Genomic DNA, 20,117 nt, shown 5'->3' with positions numbered 1-20,117 from the left:
ATTTCCCCGCCTCTGCTGCCATACTCCCCCCAGGCTCCCACAAACGGAGCGCATGGCGATCCTTCCCTAGACATGTGACCCAGGCTCCTTATAAGCAAGGACTATGCTGAGCTGTGGGTCAAACACGGTCTGGCTCTTAAAGCAGAGGAGGAGGATTCTTGCCCTTCTCAGACTGTGGAAAGCCTGGCAATTGTTTTAACATGAAGTGGGAACAGAAGGCAGCCTAAGAAGAAGAAAGGGCTCAGGGATGGTGAAGGATGCTGAACAGGGAGGATGCTGGTGGGGGGGGAGTCAAAGCCAAAGGGCCAGGAAAGGCAGCGCTGCCATCAAGGAGAGGGCCAGGCCGTCTTGGCCGGGGGCTCTTGGCGCTCCTCCGCTGCACAGGTTGCTCTTCACCTCCACGTTCTGGCTGGCCGCAAAGAGGGCGACGGCTCCCATGTCGCAGACATTCTTTGTGGCGCATCCTGTGAAGGCCACCTGCTCCTCCTTAAATTCCTCTGTAGAAAGTGGGGGGGGGGGGAGAAAAGGGTTAGTTAACTGGCATGATATACATCTCCTTGACAAAAGGGTGGGCAAAGCCTTTGCCACAGACTCTCTCATAGTTAGAGCCAGAGGCTGCGCAGGTTCTTGTGAGGCAATATTTCTGTCTGTCGGGTGAATTCAGGAAGGCTTCCTGAACATGGCTAAAGAAGAGGATACTGGCAGATCATGCTGTGACTCTCCCACCAGCAAACTGGCCTCTCTGCCATGTTGCAGCCCAGGCACAGAACATGTGGCCCTGCGGTGGATGCTGTCGGTCTGCCACTGCCATGATCTCTCACCTCTGGGAATGGAAGCTGATGTCTCAAAACACAGGGATGGTGGCTGTGTGGTTCCTAGAACAGAGGTTAGGCTATCAGCCCCATCTCCCTTACCGTTCTTTGCAGTGGTGGCAAAGTGGATGCAGTGTGTCAGGAGCCCAGTGCAGGCAACATGCGTATGATTCAGACACAGATCTGTACCCCGAGCAAAACAAGAGTTGCAATGAACACCATTGGGCTTCTGCGATGCTTTTTGTACTGCAGACGGAGAAAACAAAAGAGGAGGAACGTACTTCCTGTCGCAGTGCACTCTCTCATTTTCACATCACACTGCTATATAGGTCTGCCCCATGGCTTGCCACTTCACCAAATGCATCTGAGGAAGTAGGCCCAAGTCTATGGAAGCTCAGCCTACCAGTCTCTCTTTTATTTAGTCTCAAATGTGCTGCAACATCCCTTGTTTTTCCAAACTAACATGGCAATGTGTTGTAAATGCCACAATTAAAACATTATCAAGTCAAGAGGAGTTGGGGAGCCTAAGATTCATGATGTGCAAACTGGCACCACTTGTGCAGCTCTGCTCTCTGTCCTTGACTTTAATATGAATGTCCCATATCAGACACACATGTCCATGTAAGACAAAGCTGCACCCAAGCACAAAACGCCAGCAGGACTACAGCCAAGCCCTTGGCCCCGCTGTCCCTGCGGCAGACGCCTGCGACTGAGCTCTTCCTGCCCAGCGCAGCTGTGTCTCCTCTGCCACAGAATGCCTGTGAAGTGCAGCCAGCTAAATTCTTAAAAATGAAAGATAGGCACATCCACATTGGACACAATGGGGCTGACAGACGTGCCCAGTATGGGACATGAGTAGGGAACATCTGTGCCTCCAGACGTTGGCTCACCAGCTCCAACTAGGCTGCCTAGAGGTTGAGGGCAATGGGATTTGTGTTTCAAGAGCCCCCCGCTCCCAATACAGAAGGGCACAGCACACCCTGCTCTATACTGTAATTCACACAGTGACCCATCCAGACCTCTAGTGAAGCCCCAAATGCCTCCTTTTCTATAGGACGACTCTAATACCCTACCAATGACTTCTTGGGTGTTGCAGCGGTCAAAACGGCAGCAACTGGAGTTCCAGTGCATGCGGAAATCGCCAGCCAGCAGCCCATAGAACTGATTGCAGAGGCGGTCATCTGAATTGCACTTCTTCTCGTAAGTTGGATTTTCTGTTTCATGGGCCCCTGGGAAAGGAACAGACCGTGAGACAGATTTAGGAGAGTTGCCCTGGGCTTTCCTTGGGACATAGCACCACTTCAGCACCTTGGGCCGTGAGCAGGCATTGCTGCACATGTTTTTTAAGCACATAGCCTCGAGTCATTCCTTTGCGGGCTCCAGCCCCCAGGGTATGACCGTGCTGTGCATGTCTACATAGAATCATACAATCATGAAGTTGGAAGTGACTGTGAGGGCCATCCAATCCAACCCCCTTCTGCCATGCAGGAAATCTAAATCAAAGCATCCCCATTGACAGATGGCCATCCAGCCTCTGCTTAAACACCTACAAGGAAGGAGATTCCACTACACTCTGAGGAAGGAGTGTGTTCCTCTGTCGAACAGCCCTTACTCTCAGGAAGTCCCTCCTAATGTTGAGCTGGAATCTCTTTTCTTGCAGCTTGGATCCCTTGTTCCTGGTCCTGTTCTCTGGAGCAGCAGAAAACAAACTTGTTCCCTCCTCGCTGTGACACCCCTTCAAATATTTCAACAAGGCTATCATATCACCTCTTAACCTTCTCTTCTCCAGGCTAAACATCCCCAGCTCCTTAAGTCGTTCCTCATAGGACATGGTTTCCAGACCCTTCACCATTTTAGTTGTCCTCCTTTGGACACATGGCTCCAGTTTCTCAATGTCCTTTTTGAATTGTGGGGTCCAGAACGGGACACAATATTCCAGGTGGGGCATGACCAAAACAGAATAGAGTGGCAGTATTATTTCGCTTGATCTAGACACTATACTTGTACCCAAAGAGATGTGGGGCTGGAAGGATTGCTACTGTACAGGAGAAAACACTCTGCATATGAACTACAGCACTGTGCTTTCCTAAAATGAATTCTGTTGATCCTTTCTAAATTCCAGACAGAGAATAAAGGAACTTATGGCCCTATCAGTTTGTTTATATTTCCAGACATTCAGGAGCCCTGGTGCGCACTGCTTCAATGCCTGCCCTGCAGCTGCTCACTCACAAACCATAAACTTGTGAGTTCAGTCCTAGCAAAAGAGTTTAAGCTTGACTCAGGCTTGCATCCTTCTGAGGAAGTCGCTGAAATGAGTCCCCAGCAACTTGTTGGGGGCAATTAGCTTACACTTGTAAACCACTTAGGGGGTGCTTAAATGCGCTGAAAAGTAGTATAGAAATGTACTTGCTGTTACTATTGCTATTCTTCTTTGGAGGAAAGAAATCAGAATTGCTTTCTGTCCAAGAGGGAGGCGATGATTTCCTTCCTCCGGTGGGACTGGCACCTTCTTCACCCGAACCCCCCCTCAGAATGCCCCCTTGGATCGGCGTTGACTGGGTTTCCAGGTGACCTCACTGGGGGCTGATGTGCCCAGTGCCTCCTTCCCCCTGGCCCTCTGCCAGTTCACCTGCTTCTGTCCCACACAGACACAGGCACAGCTCTTTTACCTGAGTGCTCCTTGCGGGCAATGGTGATGCAGCTGTTGACTGAGGAGGAGCAGGCTTCCTCTGCGGTGCTGCAGTTGTAGCCTGTTGCCCTGGTGCAGTTATAGCAGAAGATGGCCTCACCTGTGGAGGGATGGTTAAGAGAAAGAGGAGCCTTGAGAGGCAGGCGGGCACAGTGCCCGTCCTCTTCCCCCAAGGACTGCAGCCGTGAAGGGGCCTGCCTGCCTTCCTCCCTGCTCCCTTCGGAGGGACTCTGTGAGATCCAGAAGGAGCCCCCTCCTCGTCTCTGTGCACCTGGCTGCAGCCACACACCTGGACTCTGCCTCCCTCCCTGGTCATTCCTCACAAGACTGCTGCTCCTGCTGCGAGGTGAAGTGTTAGAGGATTGGGTAAGCCCCAAAGAGAAGAGTTTGGGATTTCCTTCTTTGGAACATTTTAAAGAGAGACAGGGTGGCCATCTCTCAGTTCCTGCATGGCAGGGGCTTGCTGGACTGGATGCCCCTTCTGTTGTGCTCTCTTCCAATGCTACGATTCCCTCATTCTGGACACATGCTTCCACTCCTCTGGTCCTGCTCCCTTTGGATCCAGCACAGCCCTGAGCCAGGCAGCCATCATACCGTTTGCTGCTACCTGGATGCATGCCTGATTGCTTGCAAACTTGGGAAAGCTACTTCCAGACTGCAGTTCTCAGAATCCCGGAGCCAACGCACTTGGTGAGGAATTCCAGAAGTTGTAGTCACAGAATCGTAGAGTTGGAAGAGACCGCAAGGGCCATCCAGTCCAATGGCTTTCTGCCATGCAGGAACTCTCCTGACAGATGGCCATCCAGCCTCTGTTTAAAGACCTCCAGGGAAGGAGACTCCATCACACTCCGAGGAAGGAGTGTGTTCCACTGTCAAACAGCCCTTACTCTCAGGAAGTTCTTCCTAATGTTGAGCTGCAATCTCTTTTCCTGGCGCTTGTATCCATTGTTCCAACAAAGTCTGACAAAGCAAAATTTCCAACCTCCACTGAAAACAAGGAAGAGTGTTGTGGTGCTTTGGAGAATGTATATGGGAACCTGGTGCATTTCACAGTATTTTGCCAACATACAGGTGTGTTCCCCACAGCCTCTCTCTTGATGAAGTTCCCAACTGAAGGAAACAATTCACTTGAGTCTTAAACTGGTTTGCCACCTTTAATGGTTCCCCGCCCTGTTTTCTGCCTTGCTGCCTGGTTCTTCCCTGCTGCCCACTCATGGGGGAGTTGGCCCTCTTGGCAGTGGAGAGCGGGAGGAGAGGCCGGGATGGGGCTCTTGGTCGGGTGGCAGAGTATGGTTCCTTTTTTTAGCCAAAGCAGAGGGAGACCCTGGAAAGGCTGTGGCCCTCTGAGGCAGGAGAGTGGCACCGGTGGGGAGGGGCATCGGAGGCCCATGGCAGGTTTTCCCTTGGTTTTCAGATGGAAGCTGCTGCCTATACAGCTCAGCAGCCGTGGTGCAGGTGGGTGATCAACATGCCCAGCATCCCCCAGGACCACAGGGCACCCACACTGAACTGTGGAAGACCCCCGCCCCAGAGGCCAATGGCGACACAGCCTCCTGCTGTACAAAATAACAGAGGTGGCATGGTGTTTGCCCGGGCTGTCATTGTTTCTGTGCCATTCTCTCCAACCCTCACTGGCAGCCTGAAGGGATTGGCCAGCTCTTCCTCTTGACCTCAGAGAGACTCACCTGGGCAGGTGGGCCGGCCTGGGAGGGAATGTGTTAGCTCAGTGGAAAAGTCCAAGGAGCCACAGGCGCAGGCAGAGGCTACCTTCATGCCTGTGCAGATAGAAATCTTATCAGCCTCATCCGCCTGGAGCCTGTTTGTCTTTGATGGGACCAGGAACAATTTCAAGGGGAGAGGAGCTGCTCAGTGTCCCTGAAAGATTGCCTGCCTGCACCTGCCTCCAACTCACGGGAAAAGCAGAGAGGGGTCTGGTCTCCACACCAGAGGAACTATCATTGGAGAGTGAGCCAAGACAGCCCTGGCAGAAGGCAGCAGGGCTGCCACGAGGGTCAGGACCCATTGGCTCACACAAGAAAGCTTTCCTGTGGACCTCCTCCCCACACCTCCAGTGGACTTCACTTTGGTTCTCTATTTGAGATCAGCCCAAATCTAATGTCCTCCAGAAGTTTTGGACTGCCGCTCTTGTATGCTTGGGCATCATAGTGATGGTGAGGAGGTGTAGTCCATTTGGAGGGCATTGTGTGTGTATCCTCCTATAAACTCTAATCCCATAGCCCACTACCAATTCTGGAAGGGAGAAAAGTGCTTGATCAGCAGGAGCTTGGTCATCTCCTGGAGAAAGGCTGCCTCTTGTCTCTTTTGACCTCCTACCCCACCAGTTTCTATAAACAATTAGCCTCTTCTGCTGATGAGTGAGGCTGGTTGGGCGCACCCCTGCCCCACTTTAACCTCCTAATGTCCCCGTGAGGCAGGTCAAGCTGGCTGGGTCTAAGTCGCCCATAGGATCCTGTGCATCCCCCTGGCTGCCCCACTGGCTCCTGGGAGAGGGGCGAGGGAGCGCCCGCCAGCTGCGACACGCTGCTGCTTCAGGGCCGCTACTGCCCTCAGCCGGGGCCAGGCCTTGCGCAAGGGCCTCTGCACCTTCAGCAGCCTCTGGGCCTGGAGCCGTGGGGCAACTGGCCCTTGAACAATAAAGGCTCAGCTCCGTCCCATGAGAACAGGCATGTGCTGATTTCTGCACGTTGTGCTGCTTAGTGAGAGAAGAAAAAATGCCAGACAGGGGCTGGGACCAGGATTGTCGGCTCCATCAGCCACTTCCTCTCCTGAAAGGGCCTCACCTTTTTAGAACAATAAGTCCACACAACAAAAGAGCTGCCAATTATTGCACAGCTTTGCTTAAAAGGTCCAAATCCAATTCAATGTCTCGGCAAGAGGGAGACCCATGTGAGCACCTTGTAGGTTCAATGGGCCACCCTCCTTGGGAACAGGGATGGTGGGGCTACTTGGGGAGCTCTTGAATTCAGAGCACTGTGCAGTATTCCCAGTCAAATTACACTCATGTCATTTCACCTCTTGCGCAGAGCAGCCATTTCACAAACAGTTTAGACATCTACAGCATGGCACAATCCGGAGCATGACCTCTTCTGTCACCCATTTTGTAGTTCATAGAAGTGGATCACAATCGCCACTTCAGGCACAAGTCCAGCAGAAAAGAAAGGTGGGTTGGGTCTGGCATGGTGTGGCCCATGGGGTTTTCCCAATTGTGAATGCAGAATTGCTCACCTAAAGGAAAGCAGCCTGGACTTATCCTGTGCCAACAACCTCCAGTAGAGAAAGTTTTCTTCATTTCACATGGAAGACTTTCTCGTCCAACTAAACCAGTTGCTGCTTCAGGGGAAGCTTCCCATGTCACCAGCAAAACTTGGCAAAGTTATAGATACAAACCAGGATCAGCCCAAAGGTTAGGGCTGGGTCCAAGGAAACTGCTGCAGACCCCACTCAGGTTGCTTGTGGCTGCAGAATGAATAGCAAAGGTAGCCAGAGGAGCCTGTGGCCCCTGAACGCATCCAGGCAAAAAGAAGGGAGAGCACTCACCTGGCGCCAGGAGGAGGATGAGCAGGAACTGGAGGCCCAGGACCCGAGGGAGCCCCATGGCAGCCAGTGGGAAGCTGAGCTGGACCCGCCGCACCTTCTCTTCCCCCAGCTAGGTACCTGGGCGAGGGAGGGCCTTTAGGTCGCGGAGCCACCCCTTGGGTTCCTGGAGCCGCCCTTGAGCCTCAACCTCTCCCTTGGCCCCAGGGCAAGACGGCCCTGGCCCCTGCTGCCGCCAGCACATGCCAGGGCCAGGAGTCACGCAAAGCCTGCTCCCAGCTGGGCACACGCCACACATGGGGGACCTTCAGGCAACACACTTATTGAAAATGGCACATTGCTTTACTGGCTGATGAGCAATTTTATTGTGTTAATAACAGTAAAGATTCTCGCTCTCTCTTAACACCTCTTATTAATTAGTCCTGAGAAACACCAAAATTAAGACCCAGCAAAATGCAAATGAAAACCACCCAGGGTCAGGGTTTTTCCCAGCAGACAAGGTAATTAAACGGACACAAATCCTCCTTGCATATCCTCCCACCCTGAAGCTTCCCTATTCAACAACAGAACAATACACCCACAGCAGCCGTTGCAAATCTGCAGATGCAGCAGATCGTGCCACTGGCCTCCAGAGTGATGACTATGGACCCTTCCATAGGGATGTCTTTCTACTTTACTTTTGAACCATCAGTGCTAATACCACGGCAAGAAATGGACCCACTACTGGCACCGGTGGCACAGACAGGCCCCGCGCCCAGTTGCAGAGCCGGCCCTTGCAGCAAGACGCGAAGGAACCAAGCCCCTTCAGCTTGCGGTAGATCTCCCGATGGCGGCCACACATGGTCTCTGTACCACAGCCCTTCTGAAGGGTCAACAGAGCCCCTCCATCTCCTGGAAACGGAAGAAGGAGACAGTGATCTCATCCCCAGTCCTTTCTTACTGTTTTGAGTCCTTTCAACCCATTTCTGACTTATGGCAACCCTAAAGTGACCCTATCTTGACAAAATTTGTTCAGAGGAGGTTTGGTTCACCTAGGGAATTCCCATGGCTGAACAGGGATGTCACCCTGTTGGAATGGGAAAATTCCTTGCTTAGGGCATCATCCAGATGGGTGGCAGGAAGACTCTTTCAGGCCTGGATTTTCCTCCTGTTGTGGGAACTGGGAGGAGAAGCATGAGCCCATTCTCAGAAGTGAATGCAATCTTTCCAAGCCTGCTGCCCCCAGACAAGTTGGACTACAACTCCTAGCAGCCGTAGTGCCTGGGGGTGGTGGAGGTTCTGGTCCAACACATCTACTGTATCCACCCTTATGAACACACCAATGTGCCCCATCCTACATCTTGGGAATGTCAGGAGTATGGCTGTGGACCTCTCTGAGTAAGCTGCAGCAGGGGGTCTTGGGGTGCCAGGCGGACCCCTCACCCTCGTACCTTTGCCGATGACATGCAGGCACCAACCCATGTCTCCAGAGCAGTTCAAAGGCAACAGCCTCTCAGGGGCACAATCCCCGCGCCCCAACTCTCGACAGGTGTAGCACTGCAGGCCGCTGGGCCTCCCTGCAGGGATGTCTGTGGAAAGAGAGAGGAAGAAGCTCCATCAGGCAGGGGCTGGGCAGAGTGAAGCACCATCTTGGAAAACTAACTTGGGGCCTCAGCAACGGACAGCACCTTTGTCACTAAATTGTAGTTGTTTTGAGAATAGGGAATAGAGTCTGTGGGGTTTTCTCTGCCTTGGGAACCCAAAACAGCTCAACCAGCCTTAGGATGCAATGGGAGGAGAGGAGGCACAGAGAGAGAGGGAGATCCTCAGCTGGCCAAGGAAGGAGAGGGGACATGTCTCTCTCTTTGGCCCCTGACAGAGGAAGGATGGGGAGGGGGGTCAACAAGGAACACCGCTGTGTCTTTGTCTGGTCTCTGAAATCAACGGCTCCATGGAGGACCTAGAGCCAGGAAGCACTAACTTGGGGGGAGAGGGGTGGGAGGAACAGCTCTGAGTGACAACCCCAAGTCCACAGTGCATTGAAGGCATCTGGAAATAGTTTGACTAGATGTGAATGTGTAGACTGAATTTTAGCTACAAACAAATGAGGGAAGGAAGGGAAAAGATGGCCATGAAACCACAAGGGGCCCCTGATGCAATTTGTCTCTGTGACCCCCGCCTCCTGGCTTCCTTACCAGGGAAACTCCTGTTGTTGCAGTTGTTCAGCCGGCAGACCTTCTAGTCCATGTAGGCGAAATCTCTTCCCACCTGGTAGGCCAACAGCACATCCTCAAAGTCTTCAGCCCCACAGCCCTTGATGAGGGGCTCCTGTTCTTCCCCTGGAAGCAGCAGCAGCAGCAGGAGGAAGAGTGGACAGACCATCTGCTCCCTCCCCCTGGACTGGGGCCCATGGATGTCCCTGCCCTGCCCTCCCTGCCCTTGTGTATCACCTCCACACACATTGCAGAGAAAGCACTGTGAAAAAGTTGGGGGGCAATCCTCTCATGCGCTTTCGAATCCAGGAGGCAGAAGGTACTGCATTTTCAGCTTTATGACTGCAGGGACCTTTCTTGAAAAATGACCAGTACTCGTCTCTCATTTGGGAAAACAGCTCTCCCTCCTTCCATCTAAGCCTACTACTTCAGACCTTGGGGGGCCTTTTTTCAGTTACAGTAGGGCCTCCTTTGCAACTTCTGGGCCACCATTTGCCCACCCGGCCCCACTCCACCCAGTCTTCTCCCCGTGGGCTCCAGCACATTTACAGCCTCATTCAAGACTTGTGAGTTTGGAATGCTCTCAGCTCAGGGCTCTTCCTTTCCTTGGTCATGAGGGGACCTTCACTGTGGTTGCTCCACACCAGAGTGCTCTGGAGAGCCAGGAGGACACTGGTTTCCTGCAGGTCTCTGAAAGCTTTCTCATGGTTCTCCATCTCCCCCCAAGGCTCCAGCGATGAGGAGGAGGCCAGCTCCATGGTGCTGGGGGAAGCGGCCAGGCTGCTGGGAACCCCAGTCACTCCTGAGAGTGGCACCTGGGCCTGGTTTTGCTGCAAGACTCTCCCTCCTTGTTGGTCTGTTTCTCTCCTGGGTGTTGACAGGCCCTGGGCGGTCTTTTGGGCCTGCCTTTGGGCCGCCTTCCCACTCCCCACCTCTTCCAGTGGTCCTAGTCCTGAGTCTCCTTCTGTGTCCGGCCTGCCCACCTTCCTGGCCTCCTCCTGCCACAAGAACCGCCTGGCCCTTAGGCCTCAGCTAGGGACCAGCCATGAGAGAGGAGCAGGTGCCACACACAGCATTTAATGTAGCATTGGATAGTACTGTGTTCTCCAACAATGTTGTGGCCAGGATCCACCCACAATCTGAAATCAACTGCTGGTCCCAGCTAGAGCAACCCATGGGATCAATTGCTAAAGGCCAAGTCAAGACATATAGAGGGGGAGGCTGACTGCTTGCATTGCTTGCACTGTTTTCTTCTTCTTCTTCTTCTCTCTCTCTCTCTCTCTCTCTCTCATGCCCAGAGACCTTTTTCGTTACAAAAGAAACTGCATCCTTATCCTCACCATCTTCATGGCAGGCAATTCTGTGTGAACCCTTTGCATTAACATTTGGGGGGCAGGCGTTTGGTAGATTGATTAGACTGGGGCTTTGTGCAGTAAATACTTTTTACAATTTTTACTAGTTTCACCCATGTATTTTAACTTATGTTTTAATACTAAAAGGTCTATTTATTGTATAACTTTTGTACTTTCTGTCTTTTTAATTTATTGTAACCTGCCTTGAATCCCCTTGTGGGAAGAAGGTGAGATATCAATCTTTGAAATAAATAACTACATAACTAAATAAACTCTTCCCACGTGCATCTTGTCCCGCAGCCCCAGGGGTCCCCAAATGAATGAATGAAGAGCGGCGGAGGGCTCTACCTGGCAGGAAGCGCTAGGAGATCTGGACACACTGGTTCTCCGCCCCCCGGCAGGGCTCTGAAAGCGCCTCCTGGCCACACTCGGCAGAGCTCCCAATGCAGCTCTGGCAGCTCAGGCCATTTGGGGGTCCGGCCCTGCTGGCTGTTGGAAATGGGGAGGCAGGGATGTGGGGAGAGAGACCATGATTGTGGGGGTGTCCCTGGCCCAAAAGGGCAACCGCTGCCTCCCATGAACCCTCTCCGGGTTTTTCTCTGAACTATTAGAGCTGCCGACCCTCTCCCTGGGTGGTGGCCAGGCCTTGGGTTGGTACAGACCAGCACCGTCCCATCCTTGCTTTTCCTTTTCGGAACACCCTTGGTCTTGTGCTCCCAAAGCTACTGAACGCGGGGAGGCCTCCTACACTCATAACCCCCCCCCCAAACAGCAGAGGGGTGTAGTGTGGCCCTCAGGGCACGCACCGGACTCCATGCTGTGTGTGTGTCTGCTTACATCTTCCTGTGGCAAACTCAGCTGGTGACAACTGTGACAGGACAGTGGCCTCAGAGCCAAGAGGAAACAATTCTTCTGGTCAATTCTCACCAGCATTGCCTCCACTACACAGCCCTCCTGTGGCCACTGCAAGTCCGGTCCGGAGAGGGGAATGGAGTTGCCCAGAAGAGAGCAGGGCTGGGTGGCCAGAACCAGAGCACCTGATGCCACAGCCTTCTGTTGCAGGCTCCTACTCCTTGTCTCTTTCCACCCTGAGTTTGGTCACAGCCATAGCCACGGTTCGGAGGGGGCCCTTTTGCAAAAGCGCCAACCTTCCCTGCTCCGTGTTCATGGACCTCCGGCCAGCTGAGACCCACTAGTGTCCGCACGAGCCCCACAGCCTTCCCACCCCGAGGCCCTCTGCTCTTACGTACCGTGGAAGCTCACAGGCTCACAAAGGTCAGAGGAGCAGCAGTAGATTGAGCGGAACAAGTGGCCCCGGTAGCCCTTGGGATAGCGGCGGCAGGCATTGGCCCTGCCACATCCCCGCTTGACAGTGTCAGCACTCACTGAGAAAAGAAGCAGGGATCGGAGGGCGAAGGCAGTTTGCAGAACGGCCAGACTGTCTCTTTCTTATCCCCAGTCTTTTGTTACATAGAGCACCATCTGCCAGGTGAAACCTTTGGTGGCTACGGGCTTCAGATGAACATGAGCAAGGCAGAAATTATATGGCCAGGAAAGGAGACATCTGAGTTTTGGCAACAGGCAAAAACATGGTCCGGGGTTCCAAAGGCACTCCATTGTGTTTGCGTTAACTGATGGTGTTTCTAAGACCCTTGAATAGATTTAAATCCTGTGTTGTAGTAGTTTGAGTGCTGGACTAAGACTCCAGAGAACAGGATTCAAATCCCTGATCAGCCATAGAAACCCTACAATGAAACCCTTGGGCAAGTTACACTCTCTCAGCCTCAGAGGAAAGAAAAATTCTCCCTGAATAAATCTTGACAAGAAATCCCTGTGACAGTTGCCTTAAGGCTGCCGTAACTCAGAAACCATTTCAAGGTACACAACACCAACTTCCTCTCTAAAGTGGTCACAGGGCAGCTCAGCGTAATACTGAACAGAAAAGGAGGCCCAAGGTTAAAGCAGAGTTAAATTAATGCCACTGGGCCCCTGGACCAGGATTAGAGGCTACCCAGCCCTGCCTGAAAGGGCCAATGTCCAGTCCCAGGGGGCACAGAATGGCCCTTGAATCAGTGGGCGAAAGGCGGCACAACTCTTGGCAGTGGGACAAAGGCGCCAGCACTGACAGACCCCAATCCAGGCTGCACAGGCAGGGAGGGGGTCTTGTGGGGCTCCAAATGGGGGACCTATGGGTTTGTGAGTGTGCACAGGAGGGGCTGGTTGCTGCCTAGTGGCCCATAGCCTTGTCCTACAACCCATACATTAACCCCAGATGTCTGGGAGGAAGGGGAGCTGTCTTGGGATTCAGTTTGGCTAACCTCTAAGTGATTTTCAAATCTAAGGATTACAATTCACGAGGTGAGGCCTAAGATCTGAGGTTCATGGCAGCGCCTTACCCCACCAATTTTGGAGTGATTCCCCATTTGGTCAGTGGGGCAAGTATATAACAATGTACTTTGGCAACAATCTTTAGCAGATACCTATGTTGGACCTAATCTGCTATAGGAAAGTGGATTGCTAACTTAACTTTCTTTTTGCAATTCCTGTGAACAGGAATTGGGAGTTGACACATTAGGCTTGTGGCAGTCAGTCTATAGTTCCTGCAGTGCAAAAAGCCCTTTTTAAACTGCAGCTCCCATAACCTTCAGATGCTGAGAGTCAAACTCCCAGAGAGAAAGGTTTCCAAAGAACATCCAAACCAGTTTGTTTATACTGTTTTGCAAACACCTTAACTGCAGCATTCACTTTACCTGTCACAAATAAAACTAGACAATACAGAACATGTCCATAAGACAGACAATGGGAAATACTACAAACAACTGTGGCGCCGCTGTTGCAGGAACATAGTACATTTCTTATAGGAAGCCACCTCAAGGAGAGTTGGGGGGGTGAGGCAGGATCTGAAGGGGCGGCTCTGATGGGGTGTTAGTGGGGGGTGATGAGGCCAATGGGGGGGAGGGGGATCAATCCCTTTCTGGTCGCCTCAGACCTTGCTCTCACAGGCCTTCAAGAGGACCTGCTGGGAATCGGTGGCCAGCCCCTCCAGGCACTGGCTCAGCATGGAGTAGGTGGTGTGGAACGAAATGCCGCCTGAAGCCAGGGCCCCATAGATTGGGATGCGGTGGACAAGGAAGTTGGCCACCACCAGTCCTGTGCCAGTAGCCTTGCCCAGCAGTGCAATGACCACCTCCCGGCTGATGCTGCGGCCAAGAGTGCTTCGCACCTCAGCCCGCAGCGCCTCCATCGGCTTCCTTGAGCGCTCAGCCAAGCGGGCCAGGGAGGCGGCATCCAGTCCGAAGTCTTGCCGGTAGGTGGAGAGTTTCCGCAGCAAGATGGAGACGTCGCAGGTGAAACCCAGGCCCGGCAGAGGGACAGCGGCCACCAGACTGGAGACAAGGGCCACCTTCCACACCTCCTGGTGGAGGAGCTGCCGCTTCCGCTCAATGATGGCGGAGGAGAGGTTGGGCAGAGCCAGGAGGAAGGCCTGGCGTTTGTGCCCCGGCAGCTCCCTCTCCAGCGTCTCCTCAAACAATGGGAAGTCAAAGCGCTCGATCTCGAAGCTGCTGAGGAGGAAGACCGGGGCCACAGGCAGCCCTGCCTTAGCCAGCCGGGCCTTGCAGTCGCCCCGGATCTCTGCCAGGACAGCCTCCTCAGCCGGCGGGTTCCTCCGCCTCCGCGCAGACTCCAGGTCGTTGTCCACTTTGGTGCGGATGAAGTAGAACAGCTTCCCCTGGGAGACGATGGCCCGGGCAAGGAGGACGTGGCTCTCTTTGAACCGCTCCGAGGCCAAGATGAGGAAGAAGTCGTAGTGGCCAAAGTCCACCGCCTCCAAGTAGCCATCGGGCTGGAAGGAGGGGGTGCCGATGCCAGGGAGGTCCCACAAGGTGACATTGGCGTGGCCGGGGTAGGGGTACGGCGTGGGCCGAGCGGTGGTCTCCGTCACGCCTGTGGCGGCCGCCCCCTCCTCCTCGTCACCCAGGCCCCGCAAGGCATTGATGAAGGTGGACTTCCCGGCCCCCGACTCTCCCGTGATGGCCACGTCCAGCCGCGTGGCCCAGAGCGTCTCCAGCCGGCACTGGACATGGGTCACCACCTCGGAGAGGCCCCCCAAGGCGTAGGCCTCCTGGATCTCAGCCGCCTCGCGCTCGCTGATCACCTCGAAGTCCAGCTGGGGGGGCCCCAGGGCCCTGTGGGGGTCAGAGAAAGGCAGTGAGAACGGGAGGAGCTTCCCTCCTTCCTTCCAGGGCAAAAGGAGAGAGGGCGCGGGGGCCTTGGCGGGAGTGGGGCCCCTCGTGGTGGGCGGGAGGGAGGGTGGCTGTCCCCCTGGGGGTCTGGGGCAGCCCAAGACCCCCAACCGACCCCCATCCGGCCGGGGCCACTGACCGCTCGCGGGTGGCAAGGTCCTCCATCAGGGCAGCGTGGAGCCGGGGGGCGTCCATCTCACGGGGCTCGAAGGCGGAGACGAGGAAGACCGAGGGCTCCCCGGGGACCCCTGCCGCCCGCAGCCCCTCCACGCAGGCGCCCCGCAGCGCCCCCAGCGCCTCCTCACGGTCGAAGCGGCGCCCCTCCATCCTCCGCCGGAGGGTGTGGAGCTCCAGGTCGGCCTGGCTCCGGACGAAGAAGACGCTCCGCCCCGCGGCCCGCGCCTCCTCCGCCACCCGGGCCTCCACTGCCCCAAAGCCCCTGCTGCCGGCCACCAGGACCAGGGCCTCGGCCTCCGCCGCCCAGCGGCCGCCCCCCTCCTCCTGCCGCCCCTCCTCGCCCAGCCGGAGCTCCCAGAAGAGCCGGTTCGGGTGCTCCGGGTGCGGGAGCAGGGCCGGGCGAGGCCCCGGGGACGAGGCCGAAGAGGAGGCCGGGGAGGGGCCCCCCGCGCAGGCGCCCCGCCGCAGCAGCAGCAGCGCCAGCAGCGCCGACTTGCCCGCGCCGCGCCGCCCCGCCACCGCCGCAGAGACCACCGCCGCGGGCGCCTCCCGGGGAGAAGGAGCAGCAGACGGGGAAGGGGCCCCGAGGGAGCCCTTGGCGGGGAGCATCGCGGCGCCGGACGGAGGCAGGCAGGCAGGAGGGGAAGGAAAAGGGGCCCAGCGGGAGGGAGACGCAAAGGAGGCCACCGCCCCTTCCGGCCTTCGCCCCGCCCTCCGGAAGCGCCGACCCGGAAGCGCCTCCTCGCCCTCCTTCCGCCCCTCTCTCTCTCTCTCTCTCTCTCTCTCTCTCTCTCTCTCTCTCTCTCTCTCTCTCTCTCTCGTCGGAGGACCGGGAGATGGAGGGTGAGGCTTGGGGCGCTGGGACCCCTTTTGCCCGGAGGGGCTCCCGGCCGAAATGGGCGGGCGAGCGGGCGGGCGGGGGTTCCCCAGGAGCAGCCCGGCCCCTTCTTCCTTCGGGCGGGGCGCGGAATTCGAACCCGGACCCCGGAGGGAGGCCTGGCCCTGGGAGGCTCCGCGTCCTTTGAAATAATTGGGCGCCCTTATAGTGTGGAATAGTCGGAAGGAGGCTTTTCAAGGCAGTCCCGAGGCGGAGGGGCCCCTCACCCGGATGCGATGAGGAAGAGCCACCACCCGGGAAGCGATGGGGCACCTGGGCGCCCCCCAAGCCCTCCTTGCTTTCTCCCTGCAGCTCCAGCCATGGACCCGCCGCAGCCCAGGGCCCCTGAGGGCCAACCCGGGGCCCAGGGGGCCTCCCCTGCCAGCACTTCAGCCGCCGCCAGAGTCCGGGAGCTGGAGGAGAGCGTGGCCGCCCTGCAGGTCCAGGTGGGCTTCCTGGGGGGCCGGGGGGCGGGGGTCAGCACCTTGGTGCGGGCGCTGGCCGCTCAGCCGCAGAGAGTGGCCGACCCCTGGGCCTTCTTCCGGGAAGCGCTGCAGCCCGCGCCGCAGCCCCTCCACCGCGCCCACCCGGCCTTCCCTCAGCTGACCCTGCACGACCTGCCCGGCTTCGAGGCGGGCGAGAGCCCCTCGGCTTACCTGGGGCGCCTGGGGGACCTGGGCAGCTACAGCTGCGTGGTGCTGGTGGTGGGGGCCGGGGGGGCGCCGGGTCTGGAGGAGACCCTGCCGGAGGTCCTGAGGGCCGTCCGGCAGAAGGCCAGGGCCCTCCTCCTGGTGCGGACGAAGGTGGACCTGGACCTGCACACGGCCAAGCGGCGACTCCTGTCCCGGTATGATCCTGGAGAGCAGCTGGCCCTGATTCAGAAGGAGCTGGCGGGGGCTCTGGCCAAGGAGAGGGTGGATCCCAAGCAGACCTTCCTGGTGTCCAGCCTGGAGACAGAGAGGCATGACTTTGCCCGCCTGGAGGAGAGGCTGGAAAAGGAGGCGCTTGGCCTGACCAGGTGGGTCTGGAATTCGGGGGGGGGGGGAGTGGGGGTCACCGTGAGCGTATCAGGCTCTGGCTTGGAAATGGCGGCTTGGGGCGGGTGCCTCTCTTTGCCAGGTTTCCTGAGAGGATGGTCAGCTCCCCCCAAGAAATGAACTATGGATGTAAGGAACGACCTGTGGGGGGGGGCAGCAGTGGGGCCGCCTGTCACATCCCTTAGCATATGGAGTATGCGCTCTCCTGCCATCCTGTCTGGTATGCAGGTGTCCATGGTGTATGGACGCTGCACACCAGGGGCGTGTCACATTCTTCTCACATTCATTTAGGCATAAAGGGGCCTGTGGTGTAGATACAACCCTCCATTGGCTTCTCATTAGGACCCCTCAGACTGACCAGATCTCTTCATTCCTTCTCCCTCCAAGGAAGCGTGAGGTATCTCTAGCGGACATGGTCCCTGTGAGTCAAAGGAAGGTCAAGGAGCTCTACGAGATTTGCCAGTCCGGCAGCCTGTCAGAAGCCCCGTTCATCATCCGTGCGGCCTTAGAGGACCCCACAGATCTTCGTCTAGACGTGGCCGTTGTAGGGGAGGCTGGCTGCGATAAGTCCTCCCTGATCAATGCCCTGCGAGGAGAGAGCTGCGGGGAGCCCAGCATGGCCCTCGTTGGGGGGGCCCAGACACCAAGGAAAGCTGTGCCCTACCAGCTCCCCACTGCCCCCCAATCGTTCCTGTGGGATCTGGCCGGGTGGGGAGCGGCAGGAGAGGACATCTGGCCTCTGGACCTTGGCCGCTATGACCTCTTCCTCCTTGTGGCCCCTGAGCAGTGCAAGGACGCCCACAGCCGCCTGGCCAGAGTCATCGCCTCTGAGGGGAAAGAGATCTTCCTAATCAGGAGCAAGATAGAGGCAAGGGCCCAGACTGACTCCCAAGAAGAGCTGCAGGAGGGGGTGCAGGCAAGCAGCTTGGTGGTCCCACAAGAGGATGGCGCGGGCTGCTCCCCACGAGTCTTCCTGGTCCCTTATGACCTCCCCATCCTCCAGAAGGCACTCCAGAGAGGCGCCCACGGCTGGAAGAGGCAGGCACTGAGGAGAGCCATCCCAGCAGTCGTGTCCCACCTGGTCAGGCAGAAGGCCCAGGAGCTAATGAAAGATGCCTGGGGGGAGGCCCTCCATGCCTGCCTCTCCTGCCTGGACAAACCCCTGGCAACTGTAGTCAATAACCTCCTGGTCACCATTGCTAGCTTCCGCCTGGAGTTGGGCCTGGATGAAACCTCCCTGGAATGCACTGCCCAGGTTGTGGGCAAAGCAGCCTCGGTACTGCAGGCCGAGACCCACAGCCTCTTTATTCACCCAATGGCCCCAAACACTCTCCTGGGCCTGATCACCAAACCACCCTCGCTGGGCAGCTGGGCCTGGAGTTATGTGCCGTACTTTGGATGGGGTGCCAAATCAGAGACCCAGGTCTCCTTTGAAGCCACGTACAAGACGCTGCAGAGAGCAGTGGTGGAGCTGTCAGAGGACGCAGAGAGGGTGCTGTGCAGGGCCCTTGTGGAGGACTAACGCCGCAGGAGAGGGAGGAGCTGATGGGGAAGGGGCACCCCCCCACTGGCATAACCAGCTCAGCTGCCAGTTGAAGAACCCTGGAGTAGTACCACTGCTATGGACAGAGAAGGTGGTGCCCTATTGCAGCTGCTTGTGAGGACGGTGCCATGCAGGAAGTAGGGCCTTGCAGGGATCTTGCTCCACCACACGCTGTGGACCCCATGGGCCCCTCCTCACCTGGGAGCTTCAAGGGTCACTCTTGAGCTTCCCAACTTATTATTAGTGGATGAGGGAAGCAGGCTTGAAGCTGCCATCTAGAGTTCCCCTGCTTCACTCACATCTTTGCATGCCTGCTTAAAGCGTGAGCTCCCGTGACCTTTGGCAGCTCTTGGGGAACCTTGGCACACTTGTTTCTGCGCTCAGCTTAGTGTTAGGTTGCCATAGGAGTTGCTACAAAAGGCGCAGAGCAGATTATCTAGCTGGCGCTGGCAGGCATCAAAACACACTGCCGCTTTCCGTGTGCCCCCGCATGCATTTTAGTCTGTGCTTGCTTGTGCTGTGATCTTGATTTGGTTGTCTGATTTCCAAGAAAACTGGGCCTGTTTCAAAAAAACATTCAGTAGGCAATATGATGGTCCAGAATCGAAATCCTTCCTTTGCACAAAAAAGGACGTCTGCAAACTGTGAACGACAACTGAGTAAGAATGCAATGCCTAACAGCTGCTGGCAAATGCCAGGCAGCGAGTCTTTGCCCTGTCTGGCTTGCCAGAGGAGTGGCTGTATTGGCACGGAGCCACTTAATAGCCGAGAGCAGCCTCATTGGCAGAGACCAAGTGCTTTAGCCCAGAGCCACCCGCCCAGCATTTAGAACCAGACTAGGCATTGACGGCCACCTATTGCTCAGGCCTGGCCACGTTGTATAGTGAATGAAGGTATAAAATGGTGGGGAGTGTTGTTATATGTGTGGGGGGCTATCTGTAATTGAAACTACTCTGTATACTTTGGATGTGCAAACAATACAGCGATGTCACCTGCCATGGCTCTGTCTTGTCTTTATCTGTGTCATTTCAAGATCGCCCATGCGGGTGCAGATGCTGGCTTGTGGGGATATTATGGCTCCTGGCTTGGAGTTATTTGCCCTGCAAATCAGGGGAAGATAATGGGGAACTCTGAAGCATCCCAGAATTCCTGACTCATATCCTGAGCAGAGAAGATCTAACCCCTCTTTCACAAAATATACAAACAGCACAGTAGAAATTCAGACCAGGGGAACTGGACTTGGTTTTCCAACAAGTAATTTGGTTGTGGGGCTCTTCCCACAAGGTGTGCCAATGCCAAAGTCTTAAGGCTTTTTAAAGCATCAAAGCACACTCACAAATAGTCTCCAAACCACCAGCTATTAGCAAACAGGTTTAACTGACAGCTGTTAAGGCCAGTTGCCCTGCAATCAAGGGGTAGTAAAGATGGCCCTCCTCAGAATTAAAGACCAAAGGAGGGACACCAGCTGGATGTCAAATTGGGCTCCAGGACTACTGAAGAGAAGGGGAAGTGCCAAGCTCTCCAAGGCATCAGGAAGTGCGCCAGTGTTTAGGGGAGAGGAGTGGCTTTGCGGGTAACATGACTGACAGGTGCTTTGCCCAATTAGACAGCTGAAGGTAGCAACTGACTACTTTGGAAA

The 20,117-nt window shown here is 55.9% G+C and overlaps 3 protein-coding genes and 1 pseudogene across 4 annotated transcripts; 1 reads left to right on the top strand and 3 right to left on the bottom strand.

Moving 5' to 3' along the window:
* Positions 1-291: 291 nt before the first annotated feature.
* Positions 292-7,117, bottom strand: LOC149304755 (phospholipase A2 inhibitor gamma subunit B-like). Its single transcript, XM_089479111.1, has 5 exons — positions 7,060-7,117; positions 3,482-3,601; positions 1,886-2,041; positions 915-1,058; positions 292-497 (listed from the first exon to the last, which is right to left on the bottom strand). Exons 1-5 carry the CDS (start codon positions 7,115-7,117, stop codon positions 292-294), a joined length of 684 nt encoding a protein of 227 aa, XP_089335237.1.
* Positions 7,118-7,408: 291 nt separating this feature from the next.
* LOC149304754 (urokinase plasminogen activator surface receptor-like) lies at positions 7,409-13,023 on the bottom strand (annotated as a pseudogene).
* Positions 13,024-13,292: 269 nt separating this feature from the next.
* LOC149304753 (interferon-inducible GTPase 5-like) lies at positions 13,293-15,714 on the bottom strand. Its single transcript, XM_089478131.1, has 2 exons — positions 14,984-15,714; positions 13,293-14,787 (listed from the first exon to the last, which is right to left on the bottom strand). Exons 1-2 carry the CDS (start codon positions 15,628-15,630, stop codon positions 13,584-13,586), a joined length of 1,851 nt encoding a protein of 616 aa, XP_089334257.1. The 5' UTR covers positions 15,631-15,714; the 3' UTR covers positions 13,293-13,583.
* Positions 15,715-15,750: 36 nt separating this feature from the next.
* Positions 15,751-19,479, top strand: LOC149304752 (interferon-inducible GTPase 5-like). 2 transcript variants are annotated; one of them, XM_089478130.1, is made up of 3 exons: positions 15,751-15,864; positions 16,211-16,916; positions 17,323-19,479. In XM_089478130.1, exons 1-3 carry the CDS (start codon positions 15,858-15,860, stop codon positions 18,455-18,457), a joined length of 1,848 nt encoding a protein of 615 aa, XP_089334256.1. In that variant the 5' UTR covers positions 15,751-15,857; the 3' UTR covers positions 18,458-19,479. The 2 variants fall into 2 exon arrangements, with proteins under 2 accessions (XP_089334256.1, XP_089334255.1); XM_089478129.1 differs by lacking the exon at positions 15,751-15,864 and having other exon boundaries at positions 15,876-16,916.
* Positions 19,480-20,117: the final 638 nt, after the last annotated feature.

This window comes from Sceloporus occidentalis, unplaced genomic scaffold (genome assembly GCF_023333645.1).
Source record: "Sceloporus occidentalis isolate IW3139 unplaced genomic scaffold, rSceOcc1.0.p SCAF_13, whole genome shotgun sequence".
Taxonomy (NCBI): Eukaryota; Metazoa; Chordata; class Lepidosauria; order Squamata; family Phrynosomatidae; genus Sceloporus; species Sceloporus occidentalis.
The sequence above is the reverse complement of the archived record's forward strand: the minus strand, read 5'-3'. Positions and strand labels throughout refer to the sequence as shown.

Bases quoted from the DNA above. Each gene is read 5' to 3' on its own strand.
- LOC149304752 (XM_089478129.1), top strand. From the start codon at position 16,135: ATGAGGAAGAGCCACCACCCGGGAAGCGATGGGGCACCTGGGCGCCCC. The intron at 16,917-17,322 runs GTGGGTCTGGAA...TCTCCCTCCAAG, and splicing joins GAGGCGCTTGGCCTGACCAG to GAAGCGTGAGGTATCTCTAG.
- LOC149304753 (XM_089478131.1), bottom strand. From the start codon at position 15,630: ATGCTCCCCGCCAAGGGCTCCCTCGGGGCCCCTTCCCCGTCTGCTGCT. The intron at 14,788-14,983 runs GTCAGTGGCCCC...TGACCCCCACAG, and splicing joins GACCTTGCCACCCGCGAGCG to GGCCCTGGGGCCCCCCCAGC.
- LOC149304755 (XM_089479111.1), bottom strand. From the start codon at position 7,117: ATGGGGCTCCCTCGGGTCCTGGGCCTCCAGTTCCTGCTCATCCTCCTC. The intron at 3,602-7,059 runs GTGAGTGCTCTC...ATCCCTCCACAG, and splicing joins CATCCTCCTCCTGGCGCCAG to GTGAGGCCATCTTCTGCTAT. The intron at 498-914 runs GTAAGGGAGATG...CACTTTCTACAG, and splicing joins TGCCACCACTGCAAAGAACG to AGGAATTTAAGGAGGAGCAG.